Genomic DNA, 21818 nt, shown 5'->3' with positions numbered 1-21818 from the left:
TATATATTATATATGTGTACTACTTTTTGTTATTTAAAAATTTTATAGGCCGAGGGCTGCCTGGGGGGCTCAGTAGGTTGAGTGTCTGCCCTCTGCTCAGGTCATGATCTCAGGGTCCTGGGACTGAGCAGGGAGCCCAAAGTGGGGCTACTCCCTTCCCCTCTGCTCTTCCCCCCTGCTTGGGTGCTCTCTCTCAAATAAATAAATAAATAATCTTATAAAAAATTTAAAAATTGGGGCACCTGGTGACTCAGCAGTTGAGCATCTGCCTCCGGCTCAGGTCATGATCCCGGAGTCCTGGGATCGGGCTCCTGCAGGCAGCCTGCTTCTCCCTCTGCTTCTCCCTCTGCCTGTGTCTCTGCCTCTTTCTATGTGTGTGTGTCTTTCATGAATAAATAAATAAAATTTTTTTTAGAAATTTAATTATATAGGTTTATTGTAAAGAATTTTATTTTTTATTTATTTATTTGAGAGATTTTATTTATTCATGAGAGACACAGAGAGGCAGAGACACAGGCAGAGGGAGAAGCAGGCTCCATGCAGGGAGCCCGATGTGGGACTCGATCCCAGGTCTCCAGGATCACACCCTGAGCCAAAGGCAGACGCTCAACCGCTGAGCCACCCGGGCTGCCCAGGTTTATTGTAAAGAATTTTAGAAATGCATACAAATTTAAAATCATTTATGATTCTGCTACCTAGAGATGACCATAATTAATATTTTCTCTCTTCTCAGTCTCTCTTACATAATTTGCTTTTTAAAAGTGTGGGATGGTCTCCTATCTTCTTAAGTTTTGAGGGAATATCCTGAAGTTGGATCATATTGGTAATTTGGAAAAAGCCTTTGACCTTGAATACACAGTGGGAAGGACACTACTTCCTTTGAAGCGTCGAATGAGCCAACTCTTTTTTTTTTTTTTTTTTTTACTATCATATTCTGAGGGAATCAGAGAATCTTAGGATTGGTGAGGACCTCAGAGAGCCAGGTCCCTGGAATGTTTTAAATGTCACATGCACCAGAGGACAAGAAGGAGCAGCTGACATTCGTGGACAGCAGATGTGAACCTTGGATTTTATACATCTACTATCTTTGTTGTCATATCACGTCATAGGCAGAAGGATACAATCCTGCTGTCATGTGGAGGGTAATGGTTGTTGACAACCAGGGAGGAAAGCCTGTTCCTAAGATAATATGTAGAGACTGCCAGCTTAATGATGTGGGTCTTCATAAACGATTTGATTTCTTTCATTAGTGTTGTCTATAGATCAATAGAGTGCTGTCGGTAGTTTTATTTCTTTCAAAAAGAAAGTCAACTCAATTTTATTAATATATTTATGACAGAAGCACTTAGTGGCTCAGTCCATTAAGTGTCCAACTCTTGATCTAAGCTGAGGTCTTGACCTCAGGGTCATGAGTTCAAGCCCCACATTGGACCCCATGCGGGCTTGGAGCCTGCTTAATATATATATATATTTGTCACACAAATACATATAGCCTGTATCAGTGGAACGTGAAACTGTAAAACAAGCTTTAAAAACAATCTTTAAGGATTTTATGGCAGCTCTCCAATATTAAACAAATTTAAACTTGGGATTAGGTTGAAAAACTTTTAGTTATAAAATAAATCATGGGGATATAATATATATACAGCATGTGACTACAGTTAATAATGCTGTATTGTATATTTGAAAGTTGCTAAGGCAGTAGGTCTTAAAAGTTCTCATCACAAGAAAAAAGAACTTGTCACTGTGTGTGGTGATGGGTGTTAATGACTTATTGTAGGGATTAGTTTTCAGTATATATAAATATTGAGTTATCATGTTTTACATCTGAAACTAATACAATGTTATGTGTCAAATATATCTCAGGGTTTTTTGTTTTTTTTTTTTCAAAAAGGCAGTTTTGCCAAAATAGAAAATAAGTTTTGAATTGAGGGAAAGGGACTGCTCTAAAGATGAAAATACTAATCGATTTAAAATCTTCTTTTAAGACTATTGGAAGTACTTTAAAGGAAGAGGATTAAAACTCAAATTCCCTTAAATTTATTTAAATTATAATATTTACTTAAATTTAGTTTAAATTATAATATTTAACTTCTCTTAATCTCTCTGAATCGGGCATTTGGAACTGGTATGTTGGTCGACTCCTAAACGTGGCAAACTGAATTAATGGCTCCTCTGTCCATATAAACATACAGAAATGCCAGATAAAATAAAGCTAACAAAATACCTGCTCCCCCTGGATCTGTTAACTAAAACTCCTGTATTCCTTCCCAAAAATAAAGAAGAAAAGAAGTAGGGAGGGAGGGAAGGGGGAGAGAATGGGGAAGAAAACAGGCCGGCTGGAAACAGTGGGAGCAGCTGCACATCTTACTGTAAACACAGCATCTGTATAGACATTTTTGTACTGTGATGAGGTCATTTTTATGGATATACTGTGGTTACCTCCTTTCTATATCAGATTGGGACCCTTAAGGAGAGTCTTTGAGCTGAGTTAAAACTGTTGTATTCTGTCACAGACTTCCCTTACTTCGTTAAATCTTAATCTGGAAAACTACTTATTTACCCAAGGATATTTAGACCTTGAGTTCTGTAACTTTGAGATGACTGTCATGTGTGTATGTATGCACATGTACACATACATATATATAAATATATATAACAGTCGAATAGAATTTTTTAAGAGCTCTCCTATTTTATTTATTAAATTTAATTTTATTTAAATTCAATTAATTAACATATAGTGTATTATTAGTTTTAGAGGTAGAGTTCAGTGCTTCGTCAGTTGCATATAACACCCAGTGCTCATTTCATTACGTGCCCTCTTTAATGCTCATCACCCAGTTACCCATCCGTCACTCTTCTCCCCTCCAGCAACCCTCAGTTTGTTTCCTATGGTTAAGTCTTCTGGTTTGTCTCCTTCCCTGATTTCGTCTTGTTTTATTTTTCCCTCCCTTCCCCTATGCTCCTGTTTTGTTTCTTAAATTCCACATGAGTGAAATCATATAATTGTCTTTCTCTGATTGACTTATTTCACTTAACATAATACCCTCTAGTTCCATCCATGTTGTTGTAAATGGCAAGATTTCTTTTCCTTTTTTTTCTTTTAATGGTTGAGTAGTATTCCATTGTGTATATATACCACATCTTTATCCATTCATCTGTTGACAGACATCCAGGTTCTTTCCATAGTTTGGTATTGTGGACATCGTTGGTAGAAACATTGCGGTGCAGGTACCTCTTCAGATCACTACATTTGTATCTTTGGGGTTAAATCCCTAAGTAGTGCGGTTGCTGGGTCATAGGGTAGCTTTATTTTCATCCTTTTGAGGAACCTCCTCCATACTGTTTTCCAGAGTGGCTGCACCAGCTTGCCTTCCTACTGCAGTGTAAGAGGGTTCCCCTTTCTCTGCATCCTTGCCAACACCTGTCGTTTCCTGACTTTTTAATTTTAGCCATTCTGACTGGATTTTTTAAAACATTGTTTATTGTGGTAAAATATATATAGAATGAAATTTGCCATTTTAACCATATTTAAGTGTATACTTTGGTGGCATTAATTGCATTCACAGTGTTGTACAGCCATCACTACAATCTATTTCCAAATTTTTTTCATCACACCAACAGAAACTTTACACATTAAGCAGCATCTCCCCAATTCCCTCCTCCCCCAGTACTGGTGTAACCTTTAGTCTGTTTTCTTTATTTCTGAATTTGCCAATTCAAGATATGTCATAAAAGAAGGGTCATACAAAATTTGTCATTTTGTGTCTGGCTTATTCACTTAGCATAATGTTTTCAAGGTTCATCTGTGTTGTAACATGTATCAGAACTTAATCCCTTTTTGTAGCTAAATTAATATTCTATTGTATTTATATATCGCATTTTGTTGATTTGTCCATCAGTTGATAACACTTGGTTGCTTCTACCTTTTGGTTATTATGAATAATGCTGTAGTAAACACTGGCACATACTTATCTGAGAAATACACAGATTTTTTTATGTAGAATATTAAGTCATCTGCATTTCCTATGTTGATCAAAATTATTTCAGTATAACTTAAGTATACACAATATAAAACTAAGAACTGCTTTTTTTTAAGATTTTATTTTTAAGTAATCTATATACCCAACATGGGGCACAGACTCACAACCCCAAGATCAAGAGTCACATGCTTTACTGACAGAGCCAGCCAAGCACCCCAGAACTCTTCATGCTTATAGCTCTTGTAAAATCAAAACCAATTTTTCAATTAAGTAAAAATAAAGCTATAAAGTCAGTATAACTAAAATGAACAATTTTCATCAAATTACATTTACTGAAAATAAATGACTTTTGTTGACATTGATAATGTAAAAAGATATTTTTTTGTCACCATGGACCATTATATTTAGCCTTTATCATTATTATGGTTCTTTAGGGATCCCTGGGTGGCTCAGCGGTTCAGCACGCCTGCCTTTGGTCTAGGGTGTGATCCTGGACTCCCAGGATCGAGTCCCACATCAGGCTCCCTGCATGGAGCCTGCTTCTCCCTCTGCCTGTGTCTCTACTTCTCTCTCTCTCTGTCTATCATGAATAAATAAATAAAATCTTAAAAAAAGATTGTTATTATGGTTCTTTATAACCGTGAACTTTTTTAGACCACTAATCTGTTATTTTGATGGCCAGTCTATTTGCTAGAGTATTCCAAAATAATAAATCTGGAAAACAACAATTTAAAGAAAAGCTTTCTGTTACTACAACTGTTGCATTAATGAACTGTTGGCAAGTCAGTGTCTATAAGGGCAAACCTACAGAAGACATCCACCTGCTGTCAGATACTGACTGCTACAGCACAGACTTTAGTCATTTGGTTAATCCCACAGTTATTTCTGTTGGAGCCAGCTTGAGTTGGTAACATCATAATATCACTTGATCTTCCTTTATTGCAAATGCCACTTATTTATTTAGTCTATCTCTGCTTATTATACCATCATTTCCATGGAACTAGTGCAGCACTCTAAAGTAGTATGTTGTTTTGGGATGTTAAATCAAATTCTTAGTTTGTTAAATTAGAACCTAAAGTTTTACTTACTCTGTGAAAATCTCTTTTACTTAGAAATTATATCTCAAGAATTTAGTTTTTCCTAACGCTAAAAAATTTTTAAATGAGCATAACAGTGGGACATAAAATAATGGTTGTTATTTTAACATCAGCAAATGTTTACCAGCACTTGAAAGATAAATTCTGTCTCTCCAAGGCATCACTTGGCAATATCTTAAATGTAAACATGAAAATTAGCTGGAACATTGAAAATCCCCTGTGGTGCTGAATTATAAAATGGTCATCCAAAGATTTAGAATATTCCTTTTTTTTTTTTTTTTTTAAGTTCTGTGCCCAACATGGGATCAAGAGTTGAAAACTCTACTTACTGGCTGAGCCAGCCATGCATCCCTTAGAATATTCTTGTATTCATTCTTTCTTGATACAAATATTTTTTTAAGATTTTATTTTTTTAAGTAATCTCTGCACCCAACATGGAGCTCAAATTTACAATGCTGAGATTGAGTTACATGCTCTACTGACCGAGCCAGCCAGGCACCCCTTGATACAAACATTTTTAATGTTCACAGAATTTAGATACCCCAAAGAATATACCCAAACATACCAAAGGATAATACTCCCTTATTTTGACAAATATTGGTTCAAACCCTAATGCTTTACTTGCAATAAATTCTAATGCTTTACTCAGAAAGAGTTCATCTGCTTTAAAAATAGGGGGTACTTAGGTTTTCCAAACCTCACATGAACTTTTTTAAAAGATTTTTTTTCATTTATTTGAGAGAGAGAAAGAGAGCAAGCATGGGAGAGGGGTGAGGGAGAGGGAGAAGCAGACTCCCTGCTGAGCAGGGAGTCCAAGTTGGGGCTCAGTCCTAGGACCTCAGGATCATGACCTGAGCCAAAGTTAGACGCTTAACTGACTGAGCCATCCAGGCGCCCTCATTTATTGTTTCTAATAGAATTGCCATATGGATGAATAATTGTCTTGCTTAGTTAATGCATTTTCTTTCTACTTGGAAAAGTATGAGAAGTTCATTTGATGAACATAGAACCTCTGCACACAGTAGGCACTCAGTGAGTGTGAGAGAAGTGTTTTGATTGCCTCCTTCAACAGTTGTATTAGTAAAAGAGAAACACTGTCAAAGAAACCTTGATAAATGTCTCATCCAGTTGATGACAATTTTCCTTTCTCTTGATTCCATATTGACCCTATGCAAACCCTTAAGCTTCCATTTGTACCTAGCTATACCACCTTAAAAACAATGTTTTTCATGAAATCCCAATTCCTATCCTGTGACAAAAAATTTGTAACAAATAATACTAATTTACATTGTGCTGGTTCCCAAAGAGAAGTCCCCTTTCTCCCCAGGTCTTTTTTTTTTTTATTTTTAATTTATTTATTTATTTTTTTTTTATGATAGTCACACAGAGAGAGAAAGAGAGGCAGAGACATAGGCAGAGGGAGAAGCAGGCTCCATGCACCGGGAGCCCGATGTGGGATTCGATCCGGGGTCTCCAGGATCGCGCCCTGGGCCAAAGGCAGGCGCTAAACCGCTGCGCCACCCAGGGATCCCTCTCCCCATGTCTTATTTATTTTTCTTTAATTACTTACCATCTTGATGAATACCCTTTATGAAATGGGGAATTATGAAACTCCTATTTGCATACTGACAATAACATCCTTTTCATTTAAAAATATTAAATGTTTTTTTGTACCTAAGTGATTTTGTAACTAACTGTATTTATAATTCCTGGTGAGCCATGTTTTAGCTCCACAAAAGTAATAAGTACATGTGATTTAGTTAATTTAGAAAATGTCCTTCTGTAGACATTAGCAGATATACACTGTGGTATCTCTGTTTTTTCATTTAAAAAACTAAGTTTAATAAATATTTTTTTATGATGTCACTCTGCAGTACAGTTTTCTGGTATTTAATACATTTCACATGTAAAGTATGGCTTTCTACTTCCCAAATCACTACTGAAGGTCAGGAATCTACTTATAGCCTTCCCAGTACCTTGCTGCATACAGTACAAGAGCAAGAATATATTTTGAATGATTAGATAAATCATATAAATGAGTATGACCTGAACCTATTTCAGTAAGAGTTAAATCATCTGTTGATTTTTGTCACGACTGTTCATCCAACCAATAGAAGTCCATCCAGTCTTGAGTCTCCTACAAGGAGTATGATACAGAAAAAAAAAAACATATTCAACTCTTAGGAAGAAGGCTCTTCTATAAACACATACGGCCTCTCCCCACGTCGTCACCCTCCTCCTCTACCTGTCGTGCTGGCTTGCCATGAAGCACCCTCTCTTGCAGCCACTTCAACCCCATTTCCTTTGTAAATGGTCAGAAGGCTTCAATAGAAATTCTTAAACTTTCCAGAATGCTGCTAAGGATAGCGTTCCATCAGCATCACGTACTTGTTGAGCACACATGTATCTCTGCAAATGTATGTAAAAGGAAATTGAATGGGAAGCCTATTTTAGGAGACTCATAAACATGAAATTTTATGTAACTCTGTATTTGATTTTCGTACAGGCAGAAATACTCAGTGTCCTCAGTCACAGAAACATCATCCAGTTTTATGGAGTAATTCTCGAACCTCCCAACTATGGGATCGTCACAGGTAGGCACGCATTATTTGACTTCTTTCTTTCCCCAATTACGTAGCTTTAGATTCCTTAATATGCTAAAAGGCTTAATATTAGGTTCAGTCATGAATTGTGTGCTACTGTCAGATGTCACTTTTGTTGCTATAAAGCATTAATAAAACTGATTATATCAATATAATTAAGAATGGTGTTTCCACTTCTACCCATGTTTAATTGTGCTAATTATATCTGTGTAAATGCTATTTAAATGCACTCGCAGCTGCAATACCAATATTTAAAGGTGCCGTTTAACTAAAATTTCGTTTAATTAGCTGAAATGAGCGATGTTTTTTGTAACTCTGTGACCTTTTACAAATTAAGATTTCTTGAGCTGTTCGTGGTGTAATTCTTTGCAAGGTATTTTAATCCCATTAGAGCATTCTTTCTTCAAGGTCTCTGACGTGAGGACAGTATTTTTCAGGTTTGGTCATCTGGGTTGGTAATGACCTTGATCTAAATTATCACATGTGGAGCAGCAGTTTATAACTGATGGGAATACCCTTTCCAAAGAGGAGCACACAGAAAATTTTGCCATATAACAACAAAGAAAGACACATATTTTTAATACTTTGTGCTTGTAATTGTACAATCCAATGAGTAGCTTTAGGTCCATAATAAGTGTAACGTTCAATTTATAAGAAGTAACTTTGTCAGGTTCTTTGTCATGACAGTTCTTTGATTAAAACAAAACCAACAAGAAAACCTTAAAAGATTAACTCCATCTTTTTCTGCTGCAGCGTTAACAGCCTGGACTATACAGAGAGAAACAACAAAACACCCTCAGTAAGGAGCCTTGGCTTAGGTACCCTTTAGAAATGATCTCATCTAATATTTATAAGGACCCCACGAGATAGGTAAAATAATTTCTATAAATTTTATAAAAAAGATACTAAAACCCTAACTTTTAAGTACCTTTCCCAAGGTCATCCAGCTAGTGGTAGAAGCACTAGTATAAATTTCTCAGGTTGATCTTCCACAGAAGCTCCTCTTCCTAGGCACAGGCTAGAGTCCAGAAAGCTGAGTGCCTTAGTTCTTACCCTCACGGGGACATGGTTGCTGTTATTTTCCATTTTCAGGTAGCAAGCAGTTTACCATGCTTTTATTCTGGTAAATAGCATTTGTACCTAAGTTCTTACGTGGAGGGAATTTTATCCCCATTCAGCTCTGTTTAGATCTGTGCCTAAAACGGGGTAAGGTGGTAGCTTTCGTTCTGGAGCTTGTACATTTCCTATTAACCTGAACACCTAAGAATCGGTTATATTGTGGGGGTATAAACCACGATTCATCTTTTAAGTCCTATTCCTGATTTAAAGTTAAATCCTGTCTCTGACTCACTTACCATTTCCTAGTCCATCATACTTACTTTTACTAGTTAGTTTTACCTTAAAAATTTGAATCCAGGGATGCCTGGGTGGCTCAGTGGTTGAGCATCTGCCTTTGGCTCAGGGCGTGATCCTGGAGTCCCAGCATCGAGTCCCTTATCGGGCTCCCTGCATGGAGCCTGCCTCTCTCTCTGCCCGTCTCTGCCTCTCTCTGTGTGTGTCTTTCATGAATAAATAAAATTTTAAAAAACTTTGAATCCAGTTTTCTTTTCTTTTTTTTAAAATATCTTATTTATTTATTTCAGAGAAGACTCAGAGAGAGAGAGTGAGCAAGCATACACATGAGCCAGGAGGAGGGGTAGAGGGAGAAGGAGAAGCAGGCTCCCTGCTGAGCAGAGAGCCCACCATGCGGCTCGATCCCAGGACCCTGAGATGATGACCTGAGCTGAAGGCAGATGCTTAACTGACTGAGCTACCCAGGCGCCCCTAAATCTAGTTGTCTGATTCTTGTTTGTGGCTTAAGTTACTCTTATCTAGCAGATGAAAGTGTGGTACTCCAAAGAGATTAGAAACTGTGCTTCTTGTCTAGTAACCCTGGCCTTTAACGCTTTTGAGTGGAAGTCATTTTAGTTTTAACGAACTCAATGGACTATTCATGAAGTTTTCTAGTTTCTTGAGGTGAGAATGAGAAATAGAAAAAGGGATTTAAGTCATGGTGTGCATTCCTTTTTTCCAAGAATTTATTCTGAGTTCCAGGAGGAGGTGAAACACATTCATTCACTTTTAGCCAGCATACGTAACCCAGGTCTTATTCAAAAGAGAAAGAAAGGATCCAAGGAGAGTTGGATGACTAAGTTTGATTTTACTTATTTATGGCCTAGCCAGTCCTTTGTTTCATGCACCCCTTTGGCATTCCCTGCTCATACCTATACCTACCCCAGATCTTTGTTTATAATTGATTAGTTCTTTTTAGATCTATAGCTGTTTCCCTGTAGAGCCAGTAATAAGCAACTGTTAACATTAAACATTTCTTTAAAATACCAGTTTCACAACTGTCAGGTAATAGTAAACTGTGTATTTGTAACTCTTTTATTGACTTGTAAGGCTGATTATTAAAGACACTTCTTAGCCAAGTTTTGGTGTTTATTAATTTGATAAGATTATTTTTTCCCCTGGAGAAACTTGTTTTAATTATTTACAAGTATCTCTCAAAGAAATATCTGTACTCTTCAAACAACTTTCTGCAGCTTAAAGGTCAAGCCGAGTTCTGTGCATGGGTAGCAGCAGTCTCTTTACCAACAGAGCCTAGTTTGGGAGATCAGATGGGTTGGGGATGATAGCACTCATTCTGCCTCTTGAAATGAACACAAATAAGTCTTAATATGGGGAGCTTCGGAGAGAAAGGAGGGCCAAAGAGGCACGAAAGGCCTTGATCACCCAGCTCAGCTGGCTCCCCTTCTTTTGAACTCTGTCATCTTCCTCAGATGTTGGGGTTCTGAGAGGGGAAACTTGCATGGCTTGAATTCATTCCACTTGAGTTCCTTAATAGAAAAGGTTGTTGCGGCAAGCAGCTGTTGTCACTCAGACGGAGCACTTGAAAGAATGATTTATCGGCATGTTGGAATGGAATGCACGCTGGTATGGGAATTGGGAGATGTGAGTCTTGTCATGATTCTGCCAAAGCTGCATAGATGGGTCTCTGATGATCTGTGTCTCGGTTTTCTCCCATGTGAATGAAGGGATTGGAATAGATGGTTTCTGGGCTGGGCGTGTGTATGTGTGGGACTGTGTGTGCGTGTGCATTGAAATTTTCATCACAGACTTAGAAAACCTGCTTATAGGGGGACCCGGGGAAGAGTCCAAGAGGCAGCCACCACTTGATTTCCCTTGAAGGGGAGGTGAGCATCTTTCCCCCAGATCTACGAAGAAATAGAGTGACTAGAACCTCAGATTCCAAAGTCAAGAGAAACAATACAATAACAGGAATGGATCAGATTTTCTCTGATCTTTGGAAACCTCTTAATTCTGTACTACTCCCATTCTTTTTTATCTTTTTTTTTCTTTCCTTTACAAGTATTTACACAAATACTTGATGGCTAGGAGTGTAATGGTGAGATAATGCCTGGGGAGTCTGTGGCTGTTAGAGTCTGGGTTATGTAGTTCTTTGTAGCCAGATTGACCAGGAACAGCTGCACAAAGGACCCAGAGGAAGACTGAGTCCCAGGACTCCAGAGGAGGGCAGCTGAGGGTCTCTGAGCCCTGGGGAATTACGTATTTGTGTTCTAGGGCTGCTGTCACCTCTTAAATTTGCTGCTGATGGTACATGACCTCTTATCACTACTCTAATAAGAGAGGATACTAGTTCTATATGATTCTTCGATAGGCCCAAATTCTCATTTAACTCAACCATGGAAAACATTAATTTTTAAGTGCCTGATCTCATTTCCTTGAACTCAGACTTGATTTACTTTAGGCACAGATGAATCTAATTTGCATGTTTTGGTATTGTGTTGGTCTTCTCTTATTAGCCAATTAGAAACAAATGTCATGTCTTGTTAGAACAAATTCCAGATATTTACCTAAATTCATTTGTACTATTAGTTATAATCCAAACTAAGATTGCTTGGTGTAATATTTTATTATAAAGAAATTTGGTTGATAATGTTACTTATTTCGACAAGACTGATTATATGTTTACGTTTTTCAAAGCCAGCTATGGTTGCCATAAAACTAAAAGGGAAAAACTACCTTAGTAATGAAAAGGAAAAGAAAAAGAAATGAAAAGGAAATGTTTGCTTAATATGGTTCCTGATGACCCCTTTTTAAAAGAATTAAAACAAATACTTTATACCAAAGTCCAACAAACTGTGTTCTATGGAGAAGTGAAGTGGTTTGTCAAACATGTAATCATGTGTGTATATGATGAGTCCTTAATTTCCAATGAGAAGACCAAAAGGATGAAATAATTATATGCCTTTTTAAAATGGTTTACCCACTGACATATTTAAAGATCATATTTTATATGAAATAATGTAACAGTGCTGCTTTTCTTGCAGCCTCACATTCATGAAGCCATTTCATTTCATAATGTATCTTCTACATCGATGTTTTTTTTTCATTATCTGAATCCATTTTTAATTTAACTCACTTCTAACAGGATCTACCTGGAGACAGCGTCAGATATCACAGGCTAGGGTTCAGTCTCAGAACAGATGCCAGTTTCAAGTTCAGGTTGTCACCTATTTACTCACATCAAGTAAATAGAATTTAAAAAAATATAGGACCCCATGGAAATTCTGGAGTTGAAAAGACAATAATTACAATGAAAAATTCTCTAGAGTGACTTATCAGCAGATTTGAGATAGCAGAGGAAAAAAAGTCAGTGAACTTAAAACTGGGTCAATAGAAATTGCCTACTCTGAAGCGGAGAAAAAATTTGAATACATATGAACAGAGCCTTTGGACAACATCAAGTGTATGAATCAATGTTTAATAGTAGAGGAGTAGAAAAGTAGAAAATGGAAAAAATAGATAACTATTTGAAGAAATAACAGCCAAAAAAATTTCCTGAATTTGATAAAATGCATTCATCTACATAGTGAAGAAGCTCAATGAACTCTAAGTAGCATAGATGCAAAAGAACCCACACCTAGACACATCATAGTCAAACTGTGTTGTTAAAGACAAAGTGAAAATCTTAGAAGTAGTAAATAAAAACAACTTCCCTCCTGTAAGGGAACAATATAGTATGATTAATGGCTAACTTTTCATCTACAATAATAAAGCCCAAAAGCAGTTGACATTTAAAATCCTGAAAGAAAAAAATATATCCAGCAAAAATTATCCTTTAAAAATTACAACAAAGCAAAGATGTGCCTGGATAAATGATAAGAGAATTTGTTGCTATTAGTTCTGCCTTACAAGAAATACTAGAAGCAGTTGATTCTTCAGGCTGAAAGAAGACGACAACAGATAGTAATTCAAGGAGAAATAAAGGGTACTGGAAATGATAAATATAAAAGACTCTATAGATATATTTGTTCTTATTTCTTCTCCTGACATCTTTAAAAACGTAAGATTGTATAAACCAATAATTAGAATGCTATTTTGCTTACTTAAAAAAATGTAGATAGGGGTGCCTGGATGGGTGGCTTAGTCAGTTAAGTGTCCGACCCTTGGTTTTGTCTCAGGTCATGATCTCAGGTTCATGAGCCAGTCAGGCTCTGCACTCAGCATGAATCTGCTTGTTCCTCTCTCCCTCCCACTCCCCCCCCCACTATCTCTCTCAAATAAAAATTTTAAATGTAGATATATTTTACAGTAATAGTATAAAAATGAAGGAGGGATGGAGCTGTATCAGAGAAAAATTTCTGTATTTTACTAGAATTAAGTTAGTGTTAAGCTGAAGTAGATTGTGCTAAATTAAAATGCATTTTATATTCCCTTTAGCCACCACTAAGAAAGTCCACTAAAGAAATACAGGAAAAGGGGCACCTGGGTGGCTCTGTGTTTGACTGTCTGCCTTTGGCTCAGGTTGTAATCCTGGGGTCCTAGAATTGAGTCCCATATCAGGACCCCTGCAGGGAGCCTGTTTTTCCCTCTGCCTATGTCTCTGCCTCTCATAAAAAAATAAATAAAATCTTAAAAAATACAGGAAAAATCAACTGAGGAATTAAAATGATAAATAAAAATAATTAACACAGAGGGCAATAAAGGAGGACGAGATGACTGAGAAGGACAGGAGACACGTAAAACACAATATGGCAAAATCAAATCCAACCATATCTATACTTACATTAAATGCGAAAGGTCTAAACTTTCAAGTTAAAAAACAGAGATAATCAGACTAGCTAAAAAAAGCAAGATCCAACTATGTGCTATCTCTAAGAGACACACTTAAGATTCAAAGACACAGGTTGAAAGTAAGGGGATGGAAAAAGATATATCATGCAAAAAATAACAATGAGAAAATTGAAGTAACTATATTAATTTCAGACAAAATAGACTTAAGAGAAAAATATTATTAGAGATGAATAGGGTCATTTCATAAATGATAAAAGGACTAATACATTAGGAAGATATAGCAATTGTAAAGGTAATACCTAATACCTAATAACAGGTACTCAAAGTACATAAAGCAAAAACTGACAGAATTTAAAGGATAAATAGGCAATTCAACAGTACTTGATTTTAGTTCTCTCTTCTCAGTAATTGATAGGACAGCTAGACAGAAAATCAGCAAGTATATAGAAGACTTGACAAAAAAATCAAGTCTACCTAACTCACCAGACATAGAATATACCACCCAATAAAAAATACATATTCTTTTCAAGTACACATCCAATATTCCCCAGAATAGAGTATAAGTTAGGCTATGAAATAAATCTTGATGCATCTGAAATGTTTGTTCTCCATCTACAGTAAAATTAAGTTAGAAGTCAACACTAGAAAGAAATCTGAAAAATCCCCCCCCCCCAAATATTTGGAAATTAAACCATACACTTCTAAATACTCAGTGAGTCAAAGAAGAAATCACAATAGACTTTAAAATATTTTGGACAGAGGGAAATGAAAAATGCAAAATAAAATTATAGGAGACAGGTAAATACTTAGAAGGAAATTTATGACTTTAAACATCAGTGTCAAAAAAAGAAATCTAGGGGCGCCTGGGTGGCTCAGTGGTTGAGCATCTGCATGGCTCAGGTCTGATCCCGTGTTCCTGGGATCAAGTACTGCATCAGGCTCCAAGCACAGAGCCTGCTTCTCCCTTTGCTTATGTCTCTGCCTCCTCTCTCTTTGTATCTCATGAATAAATAAATCAAATATTTTAAAAAATTTTTTTAATAAATAAAATATTTAAAAAAGAGAAAGAAATCTAGGTTTCAACCTTAAGAAACTATAAAAAACAACTGAATAAACACAAAGCAAGCCAAAGAAAGGAAATAATAAAGATGAGAGCAGAATATGATAAAATAGAAAACAAAAATAATAGAGAAAAATCAGTGAAACTAAAAATTTGGTCTTTGAAAAGATCAGTAAAACTTACAAACCTTTAGCTAGATTGACCAAGAGAAAAGAGAGAAGATACATATTAGCAAACTCAGAAATGAAGGAGAGGGCAGCACTATGGCCTCAACAGAATTTTAAAGGGATTATAAGGAAATGGTGTCATCAATTTTATGCCACCAAATTAGGCAAGTTAGATGCAATAAACAAATTCCTTTAAAGATACAAAGTATCAAAAGTGACTCAAGAAGAAACAGAAAATCTGAACAGACCTATAGAAAATAAAGAAATTTGAATTAGTAATTTAAAATATTTCCATAATGAAAAATCCAGACCCCAGATGATTGCACTGGTGAATTCTATCAAATGCTTATAGAAAACACCAATCCTTCCTGTATTCTTCAGAAAATAAAGGAGGGAGGAACACTTACTAATACATTCTATAACGTCAGTATCATCCCAATACCAAAGCCAGGCAAAAACATAGTAAGAAAAGAAAACCATAGATCAATATCCCTCATGAACATAGATGTAAAAATTCTAAATTACATACAGAAGGTCTCCAAATTACAATGGTGCAATTTACAATTTTTTGACTGTATGTTAGTGCGAAAGCAATATGCATTCAGTTGAAACATATTCTTCAGATTTTGAGTTTTGATCTTTTCTGGGGCTAATAGTAATGTGGTACTGTGTTCTCTTGTGATGTTGGGCAGCAGCAGCAACGAACCACAGCTCTCAGTTTTGCCCAACTATAAGCTCATCTAAGTGTTCTGAGCACTTAGTTTAAGGTAGGCTAGGCCAAGGTATGATGTTTGATAGGTTAGGTGTACTAAATGCATTTTCTTTTTTTTTTTTTTTAAGATTTTATTTATTTGAGGGGGAGGGGCAGAGAGAGAAAGAGAAAATCCTCAAGCAGACTCCTCACTGAATACAGAGCCCAATGCAAGGCTCTCCCAGAACCCCAAGACCATGACCGAAGCTGAAACCAAGAGTCAGATCCCCAACCAACTGCACCATCCAGGTGTCTCTAAATGCATTTTTCAACTTAACCATATCTTCAACTTATGATGGGCTTACTGAGATGTAACCCCATTGTAAGTCAAGGAAGATCTGTATTAGCAAACTGAATCCAGCCACCTGTACAAAGGATTATATACCATTACCAAACGGACTTTATACTAAAAATGCAAGGTTGGCCTAACATCTGAAATCAATTAATGTAAGGTATTATACTAGATAACAGAATGAAAAGACAAAATTTTTTTGCATAGTACAGTACCCATTTATCATAAGAAATTTCAGTAGACTAGGAACAGAAGGGAATTTTCTCAACCTGATAAATAGCATCTACAAAAACCCATAGCTAATGTCATATGTAATGGTGAAATTGAATGTTCTTTTCCTAAGAGTTTCCTAAGAAACTCCTGAGAGTTTCTGCTCTTGCTACCTCTATTGAACATTATACTGGAGGTTCTAGTCAGTACAATTAGACAAAAAAATTAGACAAAATAATAAATAAAAGGAGTTCATGCTGGAAAGGAAGAAATAAAACTGTCTAATATGACATGATCCTGTATGTAGAAAATCCACAAAAGACTATTAAAGCTATATTTAGCAAGGTCACAAGGATCTAAGACCAACAGTCAAAAATCTATTGTATTTCTATATACTGAGAATGAACAGTCTAAAAATGAAATCAAGAAACACTTTCATTCGAGGCATGTGGCTGGCTCAGTTGGTAGAGCATGTGACTCTTGATCTTGGGGTTGTGAGTTTGAGCCCCATGTTGGACAGAGAAGTTACTTAGAAATAAAACCTTTTAAAAAAATTCACTCACAGTAGTTTCAAAAAGAATAAAATAGTTGAGTATAAATTTAATAAAGAAGTGTAAGACTTTTATCATGAAAAGTATAAAACATGGCTGAGAGAAACTATAGATCTAAATAATATGGAGAAACCTTACATGTTCATGGTTTGGAAGATTCATTATGGTCAAGATGGCAGTTCTCCCCAAATTGATTTATAATTCAAAACAATTTCTATCTAAACCCCAGCAGGTTTTTTTAAAATAAGAAACTATGAGGTGATCCTAAAATTCACAAAGAAATGCAAAAGAGTTAGAATTTTAAAAGGACTGAGGTTGAAGACTTAGACTGTCTCATCTCAATCCTTATTATAAATCTGTAGTAATCAGCAATATTGTGCCTAAGGACAGGCATGTGGCCAGTGGAACAAAAGTAAGAATGTAGTAGAAAAAAAATCTTACACTGATACTGATAATTGATTTTCAGCAAAAGTGCCAAGAAAATTCAATGGGATAGTCTTTTGAACAAATTGTGCTGGGACAATTAGAAATCCACATGCAAAAAAATTATCTTAAATCCTCACCTTAAATCACACACAAAAAATAGGTTATAGACCCAACAGGAGTCATAGACCTAAGTGTGAAAGCTAAAACTGTAGAACTCGCAGAATAAAAATAGGAGAAAATCTTCATACTTTTGAGTAAGGCAGAGAGTTCTTAGATACGACACCAAAAGCACAATCTGTAAAGGAGAAAATGAGGAATTTGACTTCATCAAAATTAAGAATTTCTGGTCTTTGAAAGATACTGTTTAGAGAATGAAAAGACAAGTTCCAGAGGGCAGCCCAGGTGGGTGGCTCAGCAGTTTAGCGCTGCTGCCTTCAGCTCAGGGCCTGATCCTGGAGACCCGGGATCAAGTCCCACGTCGGGCTCCCTGCAATGGAGCCTGCTTCTCCCTCTGCCTGTGTCTCTGCCTCTCTCTCTCTCTCTCTCTCTGTGTGTGTGTGTGTGTGTCTCATGAATAAATAAAATCTAAAAAAAAAAAAAAAAGACAAGTTCCAGACTGGGAGAAAATGCTTACAAGTCATAAATCTGATAAGGACCAGCTTCCAGAATAAACCAAGAACTCCTACAATTCAGTATTAATAAAACAACCAAATTTTAAAGCGGGCAAACTATTTAAATAAACATTTTGCCTAAGAGTGTGTGTGTATATATATATACTTGGAGCTCATAGGCACGTGAACAGATGTTCAGTTTCATTGGTCACTAGGAAAGCGCGGTTAACAATGAGAGATGCTGCTAGAACTATGCTCACTGAAACGGCTGTGACTAAGAACACGTTGGCAACCACGTGTTGGCAAGGATGGGAAGAAACCGAAACCCTCCCAGAGTGCTAGTGGGAGTATACAATGGGATGGCCTCTTTGAAAAGCAGTTTGACAGTTTCTTAGAAAGTTAAACATGAACTTACCATATGTCCCAGCAGTTCCACGTCTAGGAATCTACCCAAGAGAAATGAAAACCTATTTCTACACAAAGGAGTGTCACCAGTGTTCATAGGACATACTCAGGAACAGCCCAAATGTCTATTAACTGGTGAATGAATGAAATAACTGTGGTAAATCCACACAATGGACTATTATTCCGCAATAAAAAGGATGGAAGTAGTGATACGTGCTACGGCACGAATGAGCCTGGGAATCATCATGTGAAGAGAAAGAGGTCAGACACAAAAGGCCACATGTTGTATGATTCCATTTCTATGAAATATCCAGAAAAGGTACATTTGTAGAGTCAGAAATCAGATTGCAGGGCTGGGGTTGAGAGTGGGGCTTCACTGCACATGGGCACAAGGGAACCGTTCGGAATGGTGGAAAGGTTCTAAAATTGGATTGTCGTGGTGGTTGCCCAGCCCTGTCTCCTGACAATCATCCAATCATACACTGATGGGAGGTGAATTTTTTGGTATGTAATTTACATCTCAAAGCCATTTTTAAAGGTTTCTTCACACTTTCTTGTGGGTTTTCTGTGTGTGTGCGTAAGTTTTGAGGGCTCTTCTAAAAGTCCTGATGCATAAGGATTGATTTACCTTCTCACATAAGTGCTCTGACCTGTGTATTTAATCTTCTCTACCTCATTAGAATGACAGTTTTGAACGAAATACCTATGTACCTGCCTGCCTTCATTTCGGATGCATTCTTCAACTCCTCACTGTGTGTGTCAGTTCCATCCAGATGGCCTTTGAACTCAACCTCAGTTGAAGTTTTACCTTTCATTTCTTATAGTGTTTTTTGTTTGTTTTTTCATTTGGGTATAGTTGACATATATTAGTTTCAGGTGTACACAGAGTCTTATTTCTGAAATGCATGTTGGTTTTAATTGTATGCTTATCTTTTCCTTTGAAACTAGAATATGCTTCTCTGGGATCACTCTATGATTACATTAATAGTAACAGAAGTGAAGAGATGGACATGGATCACATTATGACCTGGGCCACTGATGTAGCCAAAGGTAATAAAGCTTCTTGTATTCCTACAGAATTGGTGGGGCATGTCTTCCCATGGTGACACGGTGACTTAAGGTATAAGATTTGTTAGGTGTTCCTTTTTCAGATTACCGACAGCAAGAATTCTGCAACTGTCCAGATGTTTTATTTTTATTTTATTTCCAGTATAGTTATGTAACATATGGTGTTACTTTCCTTTCAGGTGTACAATATAGTGATTTAACAATTCTGCATATTAGTCCTCATTACGACAAGTGCACTCCTCAATCCCCGTCACCTATTTCACCCATGTCACCCATCCCCACCCACCTCACTCTGGTAGCCATCTGTTCGCTATAGTATTTAGAGTCTGATTTTTGGTTCGTCTTTCTTTGGTTTTGGTTTTTGTATAGATATTCTAAGTCACTATCTTTCCACTCCTGTATTCCTTTCTCTCTTTACTTTATTTCTTTCCCTAAAACTAAGTTCTAACAAAATCAGTAACTCCAGAGCAGCCGTTTTTTGGCACATTTCGTGACTTTGTAATTGACCAGCTTACTTGACACAGTAAATGGAAAGCTCCTAACTCTGTAGTTCCACAAGTCTCCACTTAGACTCAGTATCCAGAAAACGTGATTTATTGTAGGATTAGTTCTACTCATTTTGTGTACATAATAATATGCTAAAAATAGTAACCACGTTCAAAAAAAAGTCTTATTTGTCCTGCCATGTGAAAGCAATTCAGATTTTATTTTATATTTAATGTAAACTTGGAAATCACCCTTGGAAATGAAAGATCTTTAATATGCAAAACCCCTAAACAAGGTGCCCAGTTCTTTTTCCCTCATAAATTCCTAATGCTTTCTAAAGCAATTTAAATTCCATTTATTTTTATCTCTTTTTTTTTTCCATTTTCCTAACTGAAGGTTTCTGAGTTTTATTTATAACTGTCAAAGTTGCTTTGGAAACAACTTAATCTAAATAATGAACACTGATAGTTACATTTGTATTCTAGCAACCCCTAGAAAGTGTGTCCAAATTTTACCAGGGAGATTCACTCCTTTGCATTTTGCTACTCCAATCTCTACAAGCATCTCTTTACAAAGAAATCAAAAGATATTGAGCACTTAGTATGGAGAGTAACTCATGCTTGGCTTTCACTGGGAAGTCATACAGTGATATCCAAAAGTAACAGTCTTTCCTTTGGGGAATTTTCTTGTCAGTTTTAAGTTTCATCAACACCTGCCAAATCCTTCAAATAGGGAAAGTGAAAAAAATTTTTTTTTTTTTAAATTTCATGCAAAATGCTGCTGCTGAACGATACTTCATTACCTTATAAGAATAATAAGCTCTATGTTTGGGATGGTGTACTTAAGGCTTTGGCTGTGTTAATTAACTTAATTGTGTATTCATGCATCAGGCATTTCAAATCAGCCTTGAATTTTCACATTCTTCAAGACGTTTTCATGTAACATCATAGTCACTTCTGCATATGTCAATAGTACACAGGAACCACCTGTTTGCAAGCTGGGTGATGTGTTATTACTGGGAGCCACCTGAAGCATTGTGGAAATACGCTCCCATAAATATAAATGTATATCCAAACAGCCTGTGCCTTAAAACACTTCACCTTATAGACATTTGCATTTAGGGTGCTCAGCCAATTACACCCATGTTATTATCTAATGACACTTAGGATGGATAGACAGCAAACAAATCAAGTGACATCCGTCACTCAGCCTCCTGCTGTGCTGATGCTCCTGAACCTTCTGTGTCCCCCCCCCACGCCCCCACGCCGCCCCAACCCTGCAAACTTGTCCCTCCAGGCCCTTCCCCAGCACAGTCACTGTCTGTTGGCTCCAGATCAGCCCAGTTATTCCCGGGGTTTCTCAAAACCGCTGGCACTGCGTATCAGGACAAAGGAGAGACAGGACGGGGCTAATTAAGTGGCAGGCTGGTAGGCGAGGTAGGGTAGGGCTGGAGGGAATGAGAGTGGACTGGGGGCTGGGGGCCAAACTGCAGCCCAATCAGATCACCTTTTTGTGGCTGGTGAGTTGCTCCTAAAGGCGGGTTCGCATGTGTTTGGCCTCAGGTGAGAAGAGTGATGCAGAGAAGAGACTTACTTATTTATAATCACAAATCCTACTTAATATTTAAAATGGCCAGTAAAAGGGGGAAGAAATCAGTGCTTGCAGATCGACTTCAACTCTCTCTGGTTAAAAGCCACGCACAGGACTTGGAGATTAAATAGGGAGCTTCATCGGTGTCGATTCTGTTTCAGATTCAGCGCCGTACCTTTCATGTGACCATGATCGAAGACACTGAAGCAACAAGATGTTGAGAAATCAAAGAATGAATAATTCATTTCAAATAAGAGTTGATTCATGCATTTTGAAGTAGGCATTGCTTAACATCACTGCTGAGAGAAGCCCTCCTCAAAGCCTCTCTTCTTTCTGGGTAGGAAGGGACGCGGAAGGCAGCCAGGAGGGCAGCCAGC

At 37.0% G+C, this 21818-nt stretch overlaps 1 protein-coding gene across 10 annotated transcripts in view; it reads left to right on the top strand.

The window, feature by feature from the left end:
- The window catches only part of MAP3K20 (mitogen-activated protein kinase kinase kinase 20), a 178358-nt gene that overhangs the window by 77145 nt on the left and 79395 nt on the right, over positions 1-21818 (top strand). For all 10 annotated transcript variants that reach the window (XM_072810902.1, XM_072810903.1, XM_072810900.1 and 7 more), the window contains 2 exons: positions 7587-7674; positions 19246-19347. In XM_072810902.1, coding sequence (XP_072667003.1) covers positions 7587-7674; positions 19246-19347 — 190 coding nt within the window. The remainder of the gene's footprint in view (positions 1-7586; positions 7675-19245; positions 19348-21818) is intronic.

Source organism: Canis lupus, chromosome 34 (assembly GCF_048164855.1).
Source record: "Canis lupus baileyi chromosome 34, mCanLup2.hap1, whole genome shotgun sequence".
Taxonomy (NCBI): domain Eukaryota; kingdom Metazoa; phylum Chordata; class Mammalia; order Carnivora; family Canidae; genus Canis; species Canis lupus.
Note: the sequence above shows the minus strand (reverse complement) of the source record. Positions and strands in the feature narration are given on the sequence as shown.